At 43.7% G+C, this 22,409-nt stretch overlaps 1 protein-coding gene across 1 annotated transcript in view; it reads left to right on the top strand.

Moving 5' to 3' along the window:
• Positions 1-4,060: 4,060 nt before the first annotated feature.
• The window catches only part of LOC137784076 (synaptic vesicle glycoprotein 2C-like), a 36,503-nt gene continuing 18,154 nt past the window's right edge, over positions 4,061-22,409 (top strand). Inside the window, exons 1-3 of the mRNA XM_068574508.1 lie at positions 4,061-4,137; positions 5,659-5,796; positions 14,621-15,500. Of these exons, the coding sequence (XP_068430609.1) occupies positions 14,891-15,500 (610 nt within the window). The 5' untranslated portion in view covers positions 4,061-4,137; positions 5,659-5,796; positions 14,621-14,890. The remainder of the gene's footprint in view (positions 4,138-5,658; positions 5,797-14,620; positions 15,501-22,409) is intronic.

Below are 22,409 nucleotides of genomic sequence, written 5' to 3'. Positions count from 1 at the left end.
GAGCTTTTTTAAAAAAAAAATTTTTTTACAGCAATTTTCTTTAGAGGTTTTTTTAGAGTTTTTTTTTTTTTTAGAGACAATTTTTTTAAGAGCCTTTTTTAAGAGCGTTGTTTTTAGAGCAATTTTTTTTAGGGCAAAGATTTTTGATTAGAGAGCAAAGATTTGGGATTTGCAGTCAGATAATTTACTTACAAAAATACATTTGCTGGCGTAATAAAGACATAAATCTACCTTCATAACGTTGGTTTCTGGTTTGATGGTTTGAACGTCTTGCAGCTGAGATGCATGTTGCTAACACACAAAGTAAATATGGACCCGTCCCCGCCACAAAGCCAGACACACACGTGTTACGTGTCATTTTCAGTGTTTTTTTTTAAGCGTAGAAAGCTCTAGAAGATGCTAGCTGCCTCTTCTTTGCTCATCCTCTGTCCTCCATTTGTTCCTGTGACGGAAAAAGCAAAGGAGAGAACAGAGGAAGGTTACAGCCCTGAAGCGTTTTCCAGCATCATCAGGTTCATGTCACACCGGGTAGTTCGCTCCTTTAAATGCTCAGCCTGTGTCTTTGCGATGCTGTATTTATTTTTTTATACCTGGAACTCTGCAGGAAAATGATTCGGGGAGAAGAAGCAGGAGAATAAAAGCAGCTTCTTATCAACACAATGATTGTCTTCTTGCTTTGTGCTGTTCAGGTTCTCATTTCATCGGCAATCAAATAGTTAAAAGGCCCAGAGTGTGTGTGTGTGTGTGTGTATATATATATATATACTGCACATGAAAGGTTTTGCACCAACGCTTTAGGTCATAACTGGATGCAAATAGTCAAACGGTTCACATGGGACTGGATAACCGTTTGGCTCGTTTCTACTCCGAGCAGCTAAATGACACTTTGGCATTTCCAGGTTTGGGGACAAAAGTCTCTGCACCCCGTGGGGGGTTTCGCTGATGTCACACATGAAAGATCAGGGGGCGGGGCCACGTCGGGCTGTCGTCACGGGAACGAGAGACAACGAGCAGACGGCGAAAAAATAGCAGCGATTGCATTTGACATCTCTGCGTGACTTTGTCCACACGTGAAAAAAGAACATTTTGAGAAAGATGCTGCACATTTCGTGCACGTTTTGTAAATCCCAGTGCTGTTTAACATCATAAAGAACAAGCATTATTGTGCCCCTCCCCCTTCCCTTCTTCCCCATCCTCTTGCAGTCTCCTCCTCTCCAGAAACCACTCACCCCGTGTGTTAAGAAATGTAATTAACCTTTATATAGGCGAGATCTTCCAGAGGCCATTTTCTCCTGTTACTCCTCAATAGTTGCTCGACTCTCACAACCTCGCGAGTGTTTTGTGAGTGATGTTTAGTGATGTGAAGGAAATGAAGCGCAGACAAAAACATCATCTTTTTCCCTCCATTTCGAAATCTTTCAGCCTGTAAGAAAAATAACACACATTTAGCTGTTTATTTGACTATTCTTTTGTCTTAAAGTAAACATTCAATGACATGAAAGATATAAAAAACATTTATAAAACCTTGCAAAACAAGGAAGAATTAAGTAAGTAAGTAATGAACTGAGGAAGTTCATGGAAACACCTGTGAGGTTTCATTTATCTGGTCGTCTCAGGACCAGATTACAGGACGTCCATCCGTTTGTGTGAGTCAGTCCGTCTCTTTCCAAAGTACATACTCAGTGGTTTTGTAAGTTATAGCAAAAACAAGTAATTACCTGCCTCTCAAAATACATTTCTGTGACAGTGTGTGAGTGGGAAGATGAGTGGAGTGTGTAATTACAGGGAAAACAAAGCAGTGCATCCTGATGCATTCAGAAGCAGACCTCGCTAACAACCCCTCTTTTGTTTTGGGTTTTTTTTAACGCATGAAATTATGCGCCCACCGGGGCGTGTAATTAGAAATCAATTAAACTCCATATCGCACATCCGACTAATTTGCTCAAAAGCAATTTTGCAGTTTGCCGTCTATAAGTGTTCTCTCCGAAAGGCCGCAGCGGCGAGCGCCACCGAGAAGATCGTGACGATGTGGAGTTCATCCACAAGCAGCGAACCGGATGTGGTGGTCGTAAGAGGGACTACTTTTTATAGTGTTTGTTGGAATGCTTGTGTGACAGTCAGCCAGTTGTCATGCAGTATACACACACATGTTGTCACCTTTTAGGTTTTTTTTTGCCGTGATTTCATTACGTTACATTACGAGGCGTGTTCACGGCATTCTAAGTGTTCTCATTTACGTCTCGTTCAACGTCACGGTCCAGATCTCCAGTCTATTTCAGGGCACATATAGAGACATACAAACATCCACAGGGTCAGTGTTGAGCCTCCAACCTGAGCTGCTTGTCTTGGGACTTTCGGAGGAAGCCGTAGAACTATGAAGGTAGATTTGTGTCTTTACGATGCGAGCAAATTCGTAAGTAAATTGTCTGACTGCAAATCGCAAATCTTTCGTCTCAAATCAAAAATCTTTGCCCTAAAAAAAAAAAACTCTTAAAAAAAATTTGCTGTAGAAAAAAAAAATCTCAAAAAAAAAAGCTCTCCAAAAAAATTTGCTATAGAAAAAAAAATCTCTAAAAAAAAATCTCTCAAAAAAATTGTGCTGTAAAAAAAAAAATCTAAAAAATTGCTCTTAAAAAAAAAAAAAAAAAAACGGTTTCCAAAAAATTTTTTCTCTAAAAAAAAAATTCCTCTCAAAAAAATTTGCTGTAAAAAAAAAAAAAACGCTGTAAAAAAAAAAAATTGCTTTAAAAACAACAATTGCGCTCTCAAAAAGAAAACCTGCGCTCTCAATCCCAAAAGTTACAACATGCAGACCCCAGAATGAAGGACCGCCAGACTGGGAACCGAACCCCCGGCCCTCTTCGTGTGAGGCCACAGTGCTGCACCACCACGCCTCATTTTGCGATCCCGGTTTGCCGCGCGGCTCGTTTCCTGGAAGCAGCGCCGCGTGAAAGCTATCCAGCTGCTGCATGAGCAACAGAACGACCCCATCTTTCATCCTCTTGTCACGGCGTCGCAAAGCACATCGCTACAGCCACCAGCGCAGCGTCAACGCATGGTGGGTTAGCAAGCGATAGCTAGCGAGCTAGCTAGCCCCCAAATGAGTAAAACTTGACAAATCTGCACATTCGTTAAGGACGCAGAACTTTCAACCCGCCTCGAGACGCCAAAGACGTTGGATTCAACAGTTTCTTGACAGTGTTGGTAGCGACTCTGCAGCGACCTCTGGGCTCATTCCACCAAATGCAATCATGCAATCTGTAAACTGCCACAAACCTTCTTGGTGTGTTAATTTTGTCACACACTCAAAAACAAAGAAGTAATCCTGGGGATTTATGAATATGCTTGTGAGAGCCCTTCAGGACTCTCTGCAAACGAGACTGTGAGTCATGACGCCGCCTTCGTGGCGTTGGTGAAAAGGGCCCCGGTGCCTCGTGATTTACGTCGAGTGGCAACGCTCAGTGGCAGGAAGTAGCGCGTCCTCTACGCTGCACATTATTGCAGATTGATGATTCTACGGATTTTCATGCACGAGGCGAGATGAGAAGAGTCTGCGATGCACGATCGTCCTGTTGGGACATTGATCCTAAAACACTCGTAGGAGCATATGCTTTATTGATCAACAGCTATGAATGAAGGGTCTCATGAAAATAAATGACAAAGAGAGATGATCATTTGAAAATGTACAGAGTTTGCAGGCCCTCGTCATATTTTCTGACGTCAAAAACAGAACTGTTATGTATTATTAATATTAATGCAAGAGCAAATTTGTGACAATTTTGTGCTATGTGCATGTGTGCATTTGTCTGTATGTGTGCAGGCATGTCCTGATATGAATAATGTGTGTGTGTGTTTGGCTTTATTCATTTCAACCCTCAAATTAAACAACAGCTGCCTGATAGAAATGCAAATGCGTCTCCATTTTCATTGGACTGAGTGAGAGGGACGTCCTCGCAGGCTTCCTTCCTCGCTCCTTGAGTTTCCTCCTGGAACGGTTATTTCTGAGAGCGGCGCTCGTTCAGCGGGTTCATAATGGCCCTTCTGCAGCCATGCAGAGGAGGAAGGCTTTTGGGGGGATTGCTTGCTCTCTCTCTGCCCAGACGTCCGCATCGAACTCTGTTAGCCTGGAACCAGGAGGTGAAGACAAAGACGCTGGACTCACACACGCAGAGAAACACACACATCAACACACACAAATACACTCACACTCATGCATAGTGTACGAGCTGTCATCATTAGCTCGGGCACATGTTATTGAAAAGACAACGGGGTTTGAGACGCAATATTTTTATTTATTTACTTCAGTAATGCTCATAGTACAACGTTATATATATATATATATATATATATATATATATATATATATATATATATATATATATATATATATATATATATATATATTGTTGTATTACTAACTGCTGTAAAAGCAGCTGTGACTCAATAGTTTGGTCAAAAACCATCAGTTGATTTAAAAGATTGCTCCACAGATTTAGTATTGCACATCTGTAACGTTGTCCGACCCACGATGGACAGTTGAAAAAAAAAATCAATGCAGCAGAACCCGAGAAATCGTCTTTTTTGTCCCTCTTTTCGTCCTTCCTCAAAACCTGAGGCCTACATTACCCACGATGCAACTCCACAGCCAGCAGTTCGGTGGTGGATTTAGGTGCGTTATGCTAGTAGCTGCTAATGTAGCCTTGAGCTGCTATCCTGCAGTCGCAGCCTGTGACCAGTCATTTTCTCGTAGACTTCTATGCGATCAGAGGAGTCGCCCCCTGGTGGACATTAGAGGGAACGCAGCTGGAAGACACTTCCGCATCTTAAAGCTTCACGTTACAGGTCACGTTGCTCTAAGTTACTTATAAGCAACAAAGAAATGCTTCAATTGTATTATTTCTTTTGCTCCCGAAGCTAAAAAGGTAGACGTATAATATCCGTACAGCTGCAGGCGAGATGTATAATCCCTATAATCCTTTTTGTAATGAAACGCAAGACATTTTAACATGTCACAGGAGTAAATTATAGAGTTCAAATAAAAGAAAAAGGGGCTCACTGTCACATGGCTTACTGTGACTGTAACACCTGAGCTTTTCTATGAAGAGATGAGAAGGTTATGTCATGGAGGAAATGTTATATCTCAAGCTTTCTGCAGCGTCAGTCAAACAAAACAAGAAGTTTGGCTTCCGGAAACACTGAATTTTTACCATTTTAGTTTATTTTATTGATGATGATGATACTAATCGTTATCACATCACAGACTCAGCTGACAGAAAGACTCTGTAGCACATTGTCTGAGCTCATTTGAATTCCTCAAATCTGGATTACACCTGAGGTTATTAAAATAAAAATAGATAACGGATTATCATATTTCATTGAACTGAGGCTTTTGGCAGCGTTATGCTCACATGCAACAGTCCCTCAGTAAACTTCTCTCCCAGCATGCCACATCTCCCTCCTCACTCCTCTCTTTGCTCAGTGATGCTGCCAAACCTCCTGCATCACTGATCCTCCGCCACATATCCATATGACGCGGAAAATGCTCACTGTTGTCCGTTCAGGATACAGCACTGCTATTGATTTCAGCCTTTCAGTCTCTCCTCTCCTCTCCTTCACCACACCCCCCTTTCCTCCCCTCCTCCCCCCCTCCCCCCTCAGCCTCTCTCGTCTTCCCTTGGACTGCAGCAGAGAAACCGCTGCATCGCAGGAGACAAGAAACGAGGAGCCTCGGCGCGATGCTCTGCCTCTGCGTCGCCGTGTAGACTTGGATGCGATGCGTCAGGTCCTCTGCGGGCTGTGAGTATCTCATTTATTGTGTTAAATGTGCAAAACTGCAACTTCACCTCCCTCCGCGCTCTGCTGTAAAGAGTGGAACATAGATCGCATCTTTATCCGCCTTTTCTTTTTGGGGAAGGGAGGAGGGGAGAGGGGGCATTTAATATGCAAAAAGGAGATGTTGCACCTGGTGACTAAAAGGCTCTTGTTGTGTTATCCCCGATGACAATACAATTATTAATACAGTCCATGCGCGCGTAATTGACAGAAAAAGTTGGGGAACTTTCTGAGAGTTGTCCGTTCAAAAAATGATAAAAGCAAATGAATCAGATGTGTGTTTTGAATACAGCAAAGTGTTTCTCATGTAATTCGTTAAAAAACAATAAAATAAAAGCACTAGAAATTCAAGCAGCACATGAGGGACTTTCCCTCTCCTCATGTCAGAGGAGCTGCGGTGGTTATGTGTGTGTGTGTGTGTGTGTGTGTGTGTGTGTGTGTGTGTGTGTGTGTGTGTGTGTGTGTGTGTGTGTGTGTGTGTGTGTGTGTGTTTGTTGCGGGTTCTCCCATCCTGACGTGCTCAGTGATCGTGGAAAGATGAGTCGGCACGCGCGCGCGGCGCGAGGCAACCCCCGGAGCTTTCCCCGTCCGCGGAGCGCGCGCGCGCGCGTGCATGCATGCAGGCAGTGACAGTGTGTATGAGTCTGCAGCTCGCTGCAGAGACAGACAGCAGATCCATCTATTACTCAGGAGGGTTAAAAACAAGCTCGATGCATGCGTGCGTGCGTGTGCGTGTGTGTGTGTGTGTGTGTGTGTGTGTGTGTGTGTGTGTGTGTGTGTGTGTGTGTGTGTGTGTGCAGTCGTCTATAACTGTACACGAGGATTGATTTCCCGGCAGCAGACAGCCCAAAAAAATCTAATTATGGGACGCGACTTGCGTCAAAAGCCCGCGCGGTGATTGATGCTCCTTCCTGTACGCGCATGCGCAGTCTGTTGTTCTGGTGGAGCCACCTCGTCGGCTGCAGCCGTGCATGCGCCCCGCGCGTGGAAACACAGAGGAGGAAAGTGACGGAGGAGGACAGGAAGTTTGATTGGATCAAAGGTGTTGAAATCCGTCAGCAGCTGCTCGCGCAGGGTTCTGGGTTCATGAATGTTTGCCTTCAGCCGCTCCTGGACCTCCATGTTTGCTTTAGCTCTGCGGATGACAATGCGGCCAGTTTAACCTTTTGTTACGGCTGGTTATCTCGGCCTGGTCTCAACACAAAAGAGGACGACAAGAAGAAGCAGCGCTGTCAGCCAATCGATAACCCGGAGAGAGGAGAGAGGAGAACGCTGTCCAGCCTTTCAAATGTGAAATCTAACCCCCCAAAACAAAGATGGCGGCAGAAGACAGTAGTTGATTCTTGGAAAAGTGTCCTGTCGGTACTTTGATGAATGACTTGAAGGGACAGCGTGTAGGATGTGGCGTCATCTAGTGGTGAGGTGGCAGATTGCAACCGACCTCTCTTTCCTCCTTTGTCGTGAGCCGCCGAGCGCAAAGCGGCGGCCATCTTTACCGCGATAACACAACCAGAGGAGCCGATGAACGACGGTGGCCAGAAATCCGAAGGGCTCGTTCTAAGCTGAGCAAAAACGCAACGATTGTTGGTTTCAGATGATGAAACACTAATAAAAAAAGTTATGAATATCATGTTTTATTTCTGCTCACCCCTGAAATGCTGCACACTGGCCCTTTAAGACGAAGGTCTGCTTCTCTTTCTGTCTGCAGAGATGTCAGGCTGACAAAAAAACAAACACACACACACACACACACACATTTTTTCCATTTTCCATCCAATCACAGTTTGGGCATCCACACAGGGACCCCCAAAGCAGCTGGCCAAACTCCAGCAGTCTGTAAACCCTGCAGTCACCATAAGGGGCAATCAGGCAGATTGTGTGTGTGTGTGTGTGTGTGTGTGTGTGTGTGTGTGTGTGTGTGTGTGTGTGTGTGTGTGTGTGTGTGTGTGAACACCAGGAGGAGAACCCAAATGAAGCGCTGTGTCATTTCACTGTTCCCTTTGCGGCGCTGCATTTGTGAATTTGTGAATTTGTGTGTTCGTGCTCGGAGGAGGTCTGAGCTCTGAGGCACGACGCTGCTGTAGAGCAACGTGTGTGTGTGTGTGTGTGTGTGTGTGTGTGTGTGTGTGTTCATCACTTTAATGCTCACTGCTGCTGCTTCGACAGCCTCTTGAGGCTGCGTGCTTTTAAAATGCTTCTTCGTCAGTCTGTCTGAGCCTCCACTGCCTTTGTTTGGAAAAGCAGAGCAAGATGTTTCCTGAAAAGGTCATTTTTTAAATATTTTTGTAGTATTTATTAAATTAAAGTTTGATGCAAAGTCTGCAGACCTGCCGTCAGTTTCAAGAAGACAACACTTCTCTGTGTTTTGAGCCCTTTGCTCTTCACTGTTTTAGTCCCTTTGTGTCACTTGTCTCAGTATTTTGGGGAAAAAGGTTATTTTTTCTCCTTATTTTCCAGCAGTGGGTTCAGTTCTTTAAAGCTCTTGATCTCACATGAATCTGCAGTCAATTTGGGAGGAAAACCTGTTTGCCGACAGCGAAGCTTAACATTGAAAACTATGAACACGTCTAAGCTTTACTTTTCTGTGTTGTACCTCTTCTCCCACCAACATGAGCTTGTATGTGCAGGTGTTTTAAACTGGAAAACCTGCTAAAATAGATGACGAGTATGCATTTCTTTTCTTCTTCTGCTGCGTCACATTCAACGTCACGGAAAACCTGGAGAACAGCGTTATTAACCCGTGAAGATGTCACATGTTACTTCTACTTCCATCTTTCTTTGAAGCTCTTGGCGGCTGAATTGGAACGATCCTTAAGAGACTGAGACATTTGTCCCTCGAATGAATGTCGACAAAAGCCAGATGTGAGTCTGTGTTTGTGGGTTTTTTATCCAGTGAGAAAGTTGAGTTGACGATATGACTGAAAAAACAAGATAAAAACACACTGAGCAGTCAGGGGCCGGTGAGAGGAGGAAATGAACGCGTGATGACACGTTCATGAGCATTTGTTGCGTCTGCACAAACCTACGTAAGAAAAGAAGAAGAAGATCTGCTGCAGCCGTTGAAACTTGATTTTCTGTTTCCAACGTGAACACCATTCCTGTTCCCCGGTGTTCTCAGCACTAAGTCAGAACTCTCATTGCATATGAAGTCGTCTGTTTGCAGGAAGCCTCGCGTTACTTCTGTCCAAACCTAAACCTCTACTTGCGCGGCATCTGCTGAGCTCTGCGTGTCCCTTTTTTACTCTCACGATGTGCATTAGCGCCTGCCCACTGCAGCCATCTGTGGGCACTGCAGAGCGCCTGTGGGGCTCTGCACACACCCCCTACATTCACATCCTGTGTACATCGGAGCGTCGCATGCAGACACAGGATCCCTCTCTGGGCCACTCGCGTGCTCTCATTGCTGTTCTCCATCTTTAAAAACACAATGTGCTCACGGAAAGTTCGTTGCAATGTCCTGCAGAACACCTCACCTCCATTTTAATCGTGAGCGGTGCTAGCTCGTCTGTGTGCGTGCATCTACTGTACGTTTTTTTGCGTGTGTGTGTGTGTGTGTGTGTACGTTGGGGTGAGTGATTAATGAACGTAGCTGGATGGCGTCAGCGGGCCATGACAGCACGACGGCGAGGGAATGATTTCTCCTCTCTCTCCGCGGACTGCTGATTCAGAGCTCGCAGGACTTTTTTTTCGCTGATTGCGAAAAATCACATCATGAGGAGAAGCTGTTATAACAACGCCCCAATCACAGCGTCACAGCAGAAGGCCAGGGGAGTCGCCACGACATAAAAAAAAAAAGAAGGAAATAAAAGCGGCCATGAATGATATTAGCTCGCCTGGAGGTGGGGGGGAGGCCCAGGTTGTGGGTTGAAGCGCGTTAGCTTCTCGCGGCGCCGCAGCGCTCACATCTGCAGAATGCGTCGGCTGCACGTGGCTCCAAAGACGGACCGGGCGTTTAGATGTTGAAGACTCGCCTCTGTAGCTCAAAGTGAATGGAAAAGACTTCTAAATGTCAGCATTCATGACCATTTGCATGAGGAGGAGAATGGTTAGCTTATCATGAATAATGAAATGTCAACAGAAGAGGGATGGCAGTCTTTTTTTTTTTGGTTGCCGCGTTGCCATCAAGACGCTGACTTTGAAATTCCTGTCGTCTCTCTCGGATGAGAGAGAGAGGAGAGGATGGAGGGAGAGAGAGAGAGAGAGGAGGAAGTGAAGAGATTGACAGTCATAGAGGGGAAACTAGGATGGTGGAGGGGAATTGAGACCAGGGATTAAACACAGGCCTGCTGCCTGTTATGCACCAGTGTTCGTTTCCCCTCTATTATTAAAATAGTTCTCTGCGTGTTGCGGCGCAGCGACTTGATTGGCTATTTTCTTCTCGGCCATGCGGGGCAGAAACTCTCAGAGCACATCATGAGGTTTATCACAGAGTTCAACCTTCAGTCTCCAGACGTCGAGCGCTCGGCCGGAGGAGCCGGAAACGAGTTCGGGGAAGTTTAAAAAGAGGACTGTACGCTTCAGTAGAAACATGCAGATTCCTTTAATGTTCTGGCTTTAAGTTACCGGCAGTGTTGTGTCTTAAGAACATACATCGCAACAGGTTTCTTTTCAATGTTGAAATGCCTTCAACTTGCATTCTCTCCACTCACCACCAGATGGCGACTCCTCCGGTTCGACAATGACTCTACTTCTCTGTTGATTTATTGCCTCAGTAAACGTGGGAAACATGAGTTTCAAGGTCTCGATCTGTAGTTGTTCGTCTTCTTTACTCTTCTTCTAGGTTTAGGGCGGGGTTAGCTTGTGATTGACAGCTCGCGACCACAGCGTTGTGCCCCTGTTTTCAGTCTTCATGCTAAGCTATGCTTATTGTCCGACTTTCAGCAAGAAAACATATTAAGTCTTTGCAACAAATAGCTTTTTATTTTTTACCAGTACACTTATTGTAATAATAAAAAATGTAAGTAAGAAATAAAAATCTGACTCCTCAGCACTCATTTCACTCAAATACCTCAAATCTACCACTACGAAGGAAGATTTGTGTCTTTTTTACTCGAGCAAATTTCTTGTTTGTAATTAAATTATCTCCAAATCTTTGCTCAAAATTACAAAAATTGCTCAAAAAAAAACAAAAAAAATTTGCTCTCAAAACTAAAATTTGTTCTTAAAAACAAGCACGCTCTCAAAAAAAAAACACTAAAAAAAATTCACTCAAAACTAAAATTTGCTCTAAAAAAAATTGATTTGGTCAAAAAAAATAAATTAAAAAAACGCTCTCAAAAAATTAATTTGCTCTCAAAAATGAAATTTGCTTTAAAAAAAACTCTAAAAAAGAAATGCTCTTAAAAAAACTCTCAAAACTAAAATTTGCTCTAAAAAAAAACGCTTTACAAAACAACTTGTTAAACTCACTTTGTCCTTCGTGCTTCAGCCGGACTGCGGTGAGATGACGTAACCTGGATCCCGACGGCGGCAGGTCTGTTTGATTTATCCTCCCGAGGGTTGTGAGATTTCTTCCGGAGACATCCAGAGCCAGAGGGCGTCAGCGTCTCATCATCTGGCCGTGCACAAAGTTACTCACAACACTTTTCATTTACTTCATTTCACTGCTGCATTGCACCAAAAACTCTCCCGCGCTGCTTAACGGCGCTCACGTGCGAGTGGTGGATCCCAGCTGATGTTTTATCTCGTCCCGCAGAGCAAAGGTGAGCAGAAACACCATGCATCAAGCTGCCACGCTCTGTTCGGAGACTCGGCCTCAACACTTCAGTGAGAACGTTCCACTCCAGTGACCGCGGATACAAATACAGCAGCTGAACAGCAGAAACCACCGAGCTGACTCGTCTGGATTTCAACCATTTCACTGATATCATTTATGCTTCTAGTCGTCTGGTATTTGTGGGTTTTGATCACCTGCTCGTCCTCCCTGAGGCCAACCACTATGCATGAAGCGGGGAAGTCGTTTAATGCCTCGTTTGCGTTCATATATTTATTATATTTGTGTCAAACAAACACAGGACTTTCACCCAGGAGGTCACTGTTTGTGTCCAGTGTGAAACCAAGTCGTCCTTCACACCATCGTGCAGCTTAAACCAAATACTTTTGCTGTGTAAATCATCTTAAAAGTAAATAAATCTTGGTTGGAAGTTTATTTTAAAAAGGAGACTGTTAGCATATGACGAGCGATAACTCCACGTTTCCTGTGAACGCAGTTTATTTTGAAGTGACAGGTCTAAAACTCACGCAGGAGGGAAAACTAGAGCCGAAGTGGAAAGCTCTGATTCAAAAATATAACTTTTATCATTTATCAAACAAGAGGCAAGTTTTAAAAACAATTTCTGAAAGTGAAGCGAAGCGATCGACCTGAGAGAAGTCAAACCGTTATTTATTGTTCATTAGCGTCAATTACATGTTTTACATCATAGCTAAAATACATTTTCCAGAGATTAATTAAAGAAGTAGATTTTATTTCCAGCCAAATGTCCGTACAACTTATTCCCCGCATGTCTTCAGCAGGTTGCATTTGTGTGCTTTTGTCGTGCTCTGACTCCGACGTAGAGCTGCTGTGATGACGGCGTCGCCGAAAGGCTTCGGAGTGTGTTGAGGCGAGCTGAAGCTCGCCGCCGTTCCCCCTGCAGGCCGCAGCGTGGCGGGCGGACGGCTCGCCCCCGACGTGCCGACGGGTCTTCTGCGAGGCCGAGCCGGAGAACAGTAGAGAGCGAGCCCCGAGGGGAGGCCGTCACACAGGCTGACGTGCTGTCACGGCACAGAAACAAGAGCCACGAAGGAGGAAAGAAAAACGCTCTGAAGGAAAACATGGCCGCAACGGGGGAACGGAACGTTTCTGAACGTTTGATGCAAATGAATTCATGTCGGCTGGAAGTCATGTCGACGTAGTTCGGGACACAAATGTGCCGAGCGAGTGACACAGTACAGCGAGCGCTAAGTAGCTTACAGACAAGACACAAAGGAGGGGTGGTGCGATAGACCATGAAGTTGGGTGTGATTTAGGGCGGGGCTACCTTGTGATTGACAGGTCCGTGTGCAGCATCTTTTTTTATCACTTCTCAGTGCAAATATGGTCATTTCTGGTTATTGGTTGCAAAAAACGCCAAGATGGCGACAGCCAAGAGGCTTCAAAACGTCCACAAACCAACGGGGTGACGTCACGACGACTACGTCCACTTCTTAAACAAAGTCGTCATCGTGCTTCATCTCCAGCGTGATGCGATAACGTTCTCTTTAGTTTGCCGATGTCCACATCTACTGTATCCTGCGGTAACGCGCAACGCAAATGTTTGACTTGGTTGAAATGTGCACTGAATAAATAAAAAGGCCTTTTGTGTCGCCGAGACGCTGCGTCAGAGCCGATGGGGAACGAGGAGTCGGGGGACATCTGGTGGCTTTAACGTGGAGACATCGTGGAGAGAAAGTGTACGTCCCACACTACTCCTTGAAAGGAATCCACAAAAAAATAGCATTTATCTATTAATGACTTGTACATTGAATTATTAAGAAGAATACAAATGAAAAGTCTTGATGAATTCAAGTACACGGGAGGAGAAAAACTCATCAAAACACACGTTCACAAACTCTCAAATTCTAAAATACCGTCTGAAAAGAGAGTTCAAGGGAGTCTGTCGTGCAGAAAGTGGAGAAACTCTTCCTGACCTGGATCCAGATCCTTCGGTCCGGTGACGGCGAAAGCTTTTTCTCACAGATGCACCGATGCATTTTATCACCTTCTGCGAGCCGCTGCAGTCGGATAGCATCGGCTCCCAGGAAGCGTCGTGCAGGAGGGAAGAGGGTCACCGTGACTTTTCCATCCTGCTGCCGAGGTGTCACGGCCGCTCAGAGGTCACCGGGGACCCGACTGGTCCCGTTAATGAGTCCACCTGACTGATGCCGTCCAGGTGGTCCAACCCCGGCGATTAGACCGACCGCCGTCCCGCCACCAGCAAACTAATAATGTGAGAAAAGAGTACAAATCACCGGAGGACTGCGGTCCACAGTCCTGGAAACGCTCCAGAAACACTTCAAGGACACAAGTTGTAATTAAATGCAGTTTTTCGAGTTGGCAAACTCGATCACCATTAGAGTTCATTGCTTTTTATGCAATAAATCAGATTGGTTTGGGCTTATTTATGATCTATATTGTATCATTAATGAGATTGTTAAAAGCAACCGTTTACATTTTTGAATCTGCACCTCTTCTTCTAAAAAAGCAACAATACATATATATGTGTATACATGTATGAACCCAGCTGCAGACATCCAAATATAAGATCCTTGCAATAAGCGTCACCTTTGTGAATGTCATCTTATTGCGTTTTTTCTTCTTCTCCATCGTGTCAAAGATGTGCTCATTCATCTCCTATTGGAGGCTGTCGCTCGTGATGCTTATGAATAGCATCACGTCATAATTATTGTCTGTAATATTTTGTGAGTTTGCATCCAAACTGTGTAGAAATATGGCAGTTAATGAGGCAAACAGTTGTGATTGTTATTCGGTACGAAGTTTTTATCCTCATATTGTAATAGAAATAACATGTTCTATCTAAGAACAATCTTTTCCAGGTTTGTTATCAATGAATCTTTCTCTTTTGTCTCAACCTTCATCAGTAAAGCGTTTACACTCAGTAGCACTTTGCCTCAGCTTCACTTTCGCTGACTCTGCAAAGAAATGCTTTTTTTTTAAAAGTTCTTTTCAGTGTAAAAGCAACACTGGAGGCAGGTTTGTGTGACCGCTGTGAATCAAACTCAACTTGCTTTTCTCCTTCTGTCCCTTCAGGCTGCTGGTCTCTTGTGCTGAGCATCTTTTCCAACCTGAGATCAACTGTCCGGCATCTCCCATCCAATGGAATTAGACGTAATATCTTAATCATTAGTGTTTCTGGCAGCTGACTGGCTCTTCAGGACTAATAAACTGCCTCAAATCTAGAAGACCAGAAAGAAATATCCATCCTCTTAAAGAAAGAAAGAAAGTGTGTGGCCACCGGTGGAATACATTTCAATAGATTTGAACTAAAAGGCTTTTAGAGGTACGTTTCCTCGTTCCAAGATGGAAGACACACATAACAACAGGACTGCCTTGGCTAAAGGTGCCAAGGACATCGCTAAAGAAGCCAAGAAGCACGCGGCCAAAAACTTCGGCAAAGCGGTCGACCGCGCCTCCGACGAATACTCGAGTCACCGCAGCTACAACCGCTTCCAGAACGAGGACGAAGAAGAGAACAACGGCGACGCGTACGGCCGGCAGGACGGCCGCTACGCCGACGCCGACGCGGCCAACGACGAGGACGGGGCCTCGAGCGACGCCACGGAGGGCCACGACGACGAAGACGAGATCTACGAGGGCGAGTACCAGGGCGTGCCGGCCCACGGCGACGGGAAGCCGCGGGACGGTCACGTGGCGCTGGGCCAGCCCGTCTCCGACAGCGCGAAGAGCCGCAAGGAGCTGGAGAACGAGAGGCAGTCGGACGAGGAGGAGCTCGCCCAGCAGTACGAGCTCATCATGCAGGAGTGCGGCCACGGGCGGTTCCAGTGGCAGCTGTTCTTCGTGCTCGGGCTGGCGCTCATGTCGGACGGCGTGGAGGTGTTCGTGGTGGGCTTCGTGCTGCCCAGCGCCGAGACGGACATGTGCGTCCCCAACTCCGGCGCCGGGTGGCTCGGTAAGCGTTTGGTGTTGTTGTCGGACTCTTTACCGAGTTGTTTGCGTGCACGGACGCAAGTTTCACCCTAAAACACTGACATCACTGCAGGGAGGGGCCACGGGGTCACAAGGTCACGGGGTCATAGGGTCACAAAGCACCCTTCTGACTTTCACCCACAGATGCTACAGAAACACTGCTTTCTTTCCTAACATGCTAGCATTTGCTACTCGGCTAATTGGCGCAAAACACAGAGTAAAGATGGCCGACATCGTCATCCCTGGATGACAGCTGTGTCAATCAAAGTTAAGAATAGTTTTTCGGCATGCATATGTATTTAATGTTATAGAGAAATAAGATTTAAAATCAAGTTTTTAGAGGCATCTGACCTCAAATGTACAGGAAAAGTTATTGCCCTTTGTCGATCTCCCAGCCCAATCAGTCCAAATAGTCAAGCTAATAGTCAATATGAGTAAATTGTTCATGTTTATGACACTATTCCACAATAAATGTGAACATAAACCATAAGTATGACTCGAAGGGACTCTGGAGTGACGTGTGAGAACACCCCGAGTTTTGAAAATAGTCCTTTTGATAACATGAAGCTACAAAAGAAACCAACATTCACAGAGACACACACAACATTGGCATTCATGTCCTGCAACAAAAAAAAAGTGAAGCGAGGGGCGTTCAGGGACCAGGGAGGGAGTGGGGCCTTTCAGTGTTGGAGTTGGACACGATCGCTCAAAAATCCTGAACTGAAGTAATTATTATATTCAGCATTCATTAATATAGCTATGATATAAAAAAACTTACAAAAAATAAATATTTAATATACATATATTTTCTTTTTCTGAGAATGAACAGTAGAACAGTAATAAAACAAAATTTAAAAAAATTAAACAGTAAGAAAAATATTAAATATACAGATGGAAAAAAACATTTAAAAAAGTAAAAATGTGGATAAAAGTATTGCAACAAGTGATGGATTGAATTCAGGGATGTTCAGATTGTGTTGTTTAGGACACAGAGCGCTGCACACAGACACACACACACACACACACACACACACACACACTGTGCTGCCGTTGCTTTAGGCGCTCACCAGTGTTGTCATGGCACCAGGTATTTGGAAACATGAGTAGGAGGTGTGTGTGTTGCTGGAGATGGATCGCTCCCACACAAACAGGAAAGGGTGTGTGTTTGTGTTTGTGTGCCACTAATGTGTCTGTTTGTGCGGTTTTAGTTGCATTATTTGTCTCTCTAATATAAAAAATAGCTGCCGGACATGTTCCTCTGTGTGTGTGTCCGTGTTCAGGGTCACACTTCATACTTTAATGGGCTTTAAAATGAAAATAACGGCAAAGAATATACACAACAAAACCTATTAGAGAAGATGTTGCAGCTCATTTATGAACGATAAGAAGATAAAAAAAGGTATGAAATAAGACGGGTTGAGGGAACGATCACAATAATATAAAAACACATGCTTTTAGTCATTCATATTCCTTTATTTTCTGTCTTTGCACTCGATGCCTGCGTGGTTTTATAACCACACGAGATGCCTACACTTTAGTTTTTGGGAGTTTATTATTCACCCAAATTTCACCCGAAGTCTGACTCATCTCTCAGTGGGAGAGGACAGCGAGGATGAGTAATTTTACCAACTCACTCACACACTGAGTACAGAATGTGTGTGTGTGTGTGTGTGTGTGTGTGCATGTGTGCATGTGTGTGTCATAAATATCCAAACGTCGCTTTTGTCTTGTCCAAACAGTTGCAATTGCACACATGAAAATCCCACTAAATATATTGAATAACACACAAACACACACACACACACACACACACATGGATGACCTTCACCTGAACCTAACGGAGTATTTATGCTGCATAAACCTCATTAAGTTCCTGTGAAGATGGAAGTTTACTCAAATTAGACCCACTCGACATGAGCGCGCCGGGATTTATAGGAATAAACGCTGTATAATAATAACTGAAGGCCAGAGCCTCCATCAGCGATCAATAAGAGCGTCTTTAGTGGAATATCTTATAATAGCATGAAGAGAGAGATACAGAGATCGTCCAGAAACAGTCAAACGTGATCACGGCACGATATTCAGCTCAAATTACACGGCGTGAGCTCATGTTTGAGCATCGAGGGGGTTTGGATAATTCATTCTCACGCAATGACGACAAACAATGGAAGTGCATTGTTGTATTCACAGGAACAGCTGCTGCTCTCTTAAGGTCCTGCATGAGGTTTATTTATGCTGGATCATGTTCTCTGTGTTACGTCAACAACTTACACAGAAAAAGATCATGATTGGGCGGGACGGAAAGTGTGTGTGTGTGTGTGTGTGTGTGTGTGGTTTTGTGAGAGTCTGAAAAAAACACTTATTGACCCTTTAATCTGAAATTATTTGGAGGAATTGGAGCATATTTTTAATGCATCAACCATGAATATTTACTCGTTTTAAAGCATTTGTCAGATCTTTTGCAAAGAAAGGATGTAAATGTGACCTTAAATCATTTCCACGATCTAATATTCTCACACCGGGTCATTAAGAGACGCTTTAACATAACGCGTTAAAGAAAGAAACGGCTATTTTTGGAATATTTTCCATGTAAATAAATGTCCGTTAAGTCACTGTATGTGGAAAGTATGGAAGCAGTTTGTGTTTATTTGAGGGAAAAAGCGACACTGTTTGATTTCTGGGAAGTCAAATATATAAAAAAAGAACGTTCATACTTATCGTCACATGCTGCCAAAGAGATCTTTGAGATTGTGACTTTAAAGGGACAGACGTACACATGTTTCCTCTCACCTGTGGAGCTCCTTATCCGGTGGTTTTGGTGTGAGTTGCCGGAGAGACGTCTGCCATCTCTCGATAAACCACGAACATAATCCGCCGTGTGGCCGGGTCAAGATTTCTGGGGGAAAAACTTCCCAGAACCAGACTGAAACTTTTGCTTTGGAGTTTTTCAAATGTATTTTTGTGGGCTGGTGCCGTATAGTCCCAGGATATCGAGACTATATATGTGTAATGTCCCTTTAAGTACTGTCTCTTTACGTAATGTCCCTTTATGTACGGTCTTTTTAAGTACTGTCTCTTTAAGTACAGTCTTTTAAGTACCGTCCCTTTAAGTTATGTCCCTTTAAATACTGTCCCTTCAAGTACTGTCCCTTTAAGTACTGTCTCTTTACGTAATGTCCCTTTATGTACTGCCTTTTTAAGTACTGTCCCTTTAAGTACTGTCTCTTTACGTAATGTCCCTTTATGTACTGCCTTTTTAAGTACTGTCCCTTTAAGTACTGACTCTTTACGTAATGTCCCTTTATGTACTGTCTTTTTAAATACTGTCTCTTTAAGTACTGTCCCTTAAGTACAGTCTTTTAAGTACCGTCCCTTTAAGTGCTGCCCCTTTAAATACTGTCCCTTCAAGTGCTGTCCCTTTAAGTACTGTCCCTTTAAATACAGTCTTTTAAGTACTGTCCCTTTAAGTACTGTCTCTTTAAGTGCTGTCCCTTTTAGTACTGTCTCTTTAAGTACTGTCCCTTTAAGTGCTGTCCCTTTAAGTATGTAGAAACACCATAGTCTAAAAAGACTATTTATTTAGTAGAAGAACTAGTAATACTACTAAAAGTCCTGCATTCAAGATGTAACTTATTAAGTAAAGGTACAGAAGTATTATCATCAAAATATACTTGTTCCTTTTAAAAGTCTTATATTATAGTATATTACATTATTTATATCACTAAAAAAATACATGTACGGCTATTTGTATGTTGTAGTTCATCAATGTGAGGACAATTAGAGATACTTTGTACACTAGGGGGTACATTACACTGCATCATATCATATTTATGTCTTTATATAAACGTTAGCTAGTGGTGTTAAATAAATGTAGAGAAGTAAAAAGAACATCTCCCTCTGAGATTTAGATGTTTCACTAGCCGATAATAGAAAATGTACCCTTGAGTATATACAATACAATACAATAAACTTTATTGTCCCACTCAGGGATTTATTGTGTATTGTGTATTGAGTATATGTACTTAGTTACTGTTCACCTCTGCGTTTGTAGTACAACCCATGACTCAACATGAAAGGGAATGTTTTCTTCATTATCATGCATCTCTAGGATTTAATAATCTACTATAATCTCCATAATCTACTCCAAAAAGGCCCAAAACCCAAAATGCTTCCCTTTGATATAACAGTAAAGGTGAGATGTTATCTGGATACGGGATGTTCCTCCTCCTCCTCCTCCTGCTCCTCCTCCTCTTCCTCCTCCTCTCACCTGTCCTCTCTGTTACCCTCCTGCTGTAATCCCTCCCTCACACTCTGTGTGTGTCTCACCGCCATGCAGGCGATCTGAAGATACGGAGTTAATCTCTGCAGCATTGTGCCTCGCTGCAGTTTAGCCACGGTCGACTGGCTCACGTATCTCCCCCCTCCCCCCCCTCCCTCCTCCCTCCTCCCCCTCCTCTCCTGGAGACAGAGAGGGAGAGCTGCTTTTTATATACTCACCTCCTATCAGTCACCTCCCCTCCTGCCGCTGTTTGCCTGCCGCTGTTCTTCTGCGCCGCCGTTAGCATCCTGAGAAATGTTCGGTAGATCGGTGGCAATCTCTTCTTCTTTGTGTGTGCTTTGTGTGTGCTTTGTGTGTGCTTTGTGTGTGCTTTGTGTGTGCTTTGTGTGTGTTGCGGTCGCGTCGACGACTGATGCACTAAAAAGACTCTGCAGCAGCTCGGCGTGAGCTACACAATCGAGGAACAACGGCGGTCGCGTCCATCTCTCCGGCCCTGTTTCTCTTTCTCCTGCAGAGACGTTCAAAACTTAACTTGTAACTTTTGGGATCGAGAGCGCAGGTTTTGTTTTTGAGAGTTTTTTTTTAAGAGCATTTTTTTTTTAAAAGAGGTTTTCTTTTTTTAGAGCTTTTTTTTGAGAGCGTCTATTTTAGAGCGTTTTTTCAGAGCCAATTTTTTTGGAGCAAATTTTTTTGGGAGCTTTCTTTTTTTAGAGAGTTTTTTTAGAGCAAAGTTTTTGAGAGCAAAATCTTTATAGAGTGTTTTTTTACAGCAATTTTTTTTACAGCAATTTTTTTAGTGTTTTTTTTAGCTTTTTTTTTAGTGCAAGTTTTTTTTAGAGCAATTTTTTGAGAGCAAAATTTTTATAGTGTTTTTTACAGCAATTTTTTTACAGCAAATTTTTTTAGTGTTTTTTTTAGCTTTTTTTTTTAGAGCAAGTTTTTTTTAGAGCAAATTTTTTGAGAACAAAATGTTTTTAGAGCTTTTTTTACAGCAATTTTTTTTACAGCAAATTTTTTTTTAGCTTTTTTTTTTAGAGCAAGTTTTTTTAGAGCAAATTTTTTGAGAGCAAAATGTTTTTAGAGCTTTTTTTGTGATTTTTTTTTAGAATGTTTTTTTTTTAGCTTTTTTTTTGAGAGCAATTTTCTTTAGAGCAAAGATTTGGGATCTGCAGTCAGATAATTTACTCACAAACAAGAAACTTGCTTGCGTAATAAAGACACAAATGTACCTTCACACACATCCTGGTTGGTCCGTGTGGTCCATGAGCTCCTGTGAGCATCACAGATGTCTTCTGATGGGATGATGTGTTCTCGTGTGCAGTACAGTAAAAGTCTGTCTGTAAATGCCACGGTTTAGAAAAACAAATCAGCAGGTGTCGATTAATGACTTTAATTAATACCCGAGGAATGTGCCGCGCTCCCGCGGGTCCGAGCCGCTCCTCTGCTCTCATTCCCTGCTGTAACCCAGCTGCCAGTCACACGGCGTCCTCTGGGAAAAACCCCTCGTCTGTTGAGCTGCAGCAGCTCTCACGTTCTGTCCTGAATGTTTCCCGTTGAGGAAAGGAGCGCTTGATTGAGAAAACAGAACAGAAATTTTGTCAAGAGAGAATTACACTTCCACATACGAGTTAATTACCACAGAGTGGGGCAGCGTGCATGGAGACTGCTGGACGATTTAAGATGTGAGCTGATCCCTCTGGATGCAGAAAAGCTGCACAGTGTACCGGTAAAAAGTAAAGAGAGCAGAAAGAACATCTGCTGGGAGCTTCTGCTGATGAAAAGAAAGTGTGCTAAGACTCAGGTGAGCTCAGTACAACTTCACTGAGAGGTGTGAAGTCGTGAAGCACCGCCACAGTGTTTCTGGTCAAAAAGATGGATCCATACAATCTAAATGTACAGTCTTTAGTGAGTAAAAATCAAAGGAAAACCGACTAACTAACTTACACAATTCATTGTGAATCATGAAATGTATCATAACCTAGAAACCACCAGAGCTACGGGGGAAAATATGATTTAATTATGGATTAAAATGTTGGTTTGTCGGTCCACTAAAGGTCCCAAGTCTTCACGTTTTCAATGAAATACTTAATGGCTTGGCTCAACCTTTGGCTGCAGACATTCATGGCTCCCAGAGGATGTATCCTCATGACGTTGTCGGTCCACAGACTTTTCCTCGACTTACTTTTTGCTCTCAGGCTTTAGACGCAGGTCGACGTTTTCTTTCGTCCTGCAGACATCAATGCAGAGATTTATCCGGCTGCAAAGCTCCTGAAGTCACAACACGTGATGCGGCGACACGGCGGGAGCGACGCCCCTCCATTGGAGCTATATATGTTTTCCATCTTCCATCAGTGCACGGGGCCAAACAGTTAAACACAGCTGCGTTACCTGAGCTCCACTGCTTCCTGCTGGCCCTCTCATTTACAAAAAACCCTGCAATCATGAGTTTTAGTGGAGGCTTCGACGGTCTGACCTGAGTCTGAACCTTGTGGGAAACCACACAGCCAATCTTAGAAAGACTCACAATGCGTCTCAGATGCCCCATCACCCTTTGCACACCACCCTCCCCCTTTATTACACACACACACACATACACACAGTGAACTGGGAGCC

Source organism: Clinocottus analis, unplaced genomic scaffold (assembly GCF_023055335.1).
Source record: "Clinocottus analis isolate CAN_PGR_092001 unplaced genomic scaffold, fCliAna1.0.p SCAF_13, whole genome shotgun sequence".
Classification (NCBI taxonomy): domain Eukaryota; kingdom Metazoa; phylum Chordata; class Actinopteri; order Perciformes; family Cottidae; genus Clinocottus; species Clinocottus analis.
Note: the sequence above shows the minus strand (reverse complement) of the source record. Positions and strands in the feature narration are given on the sequence as shown.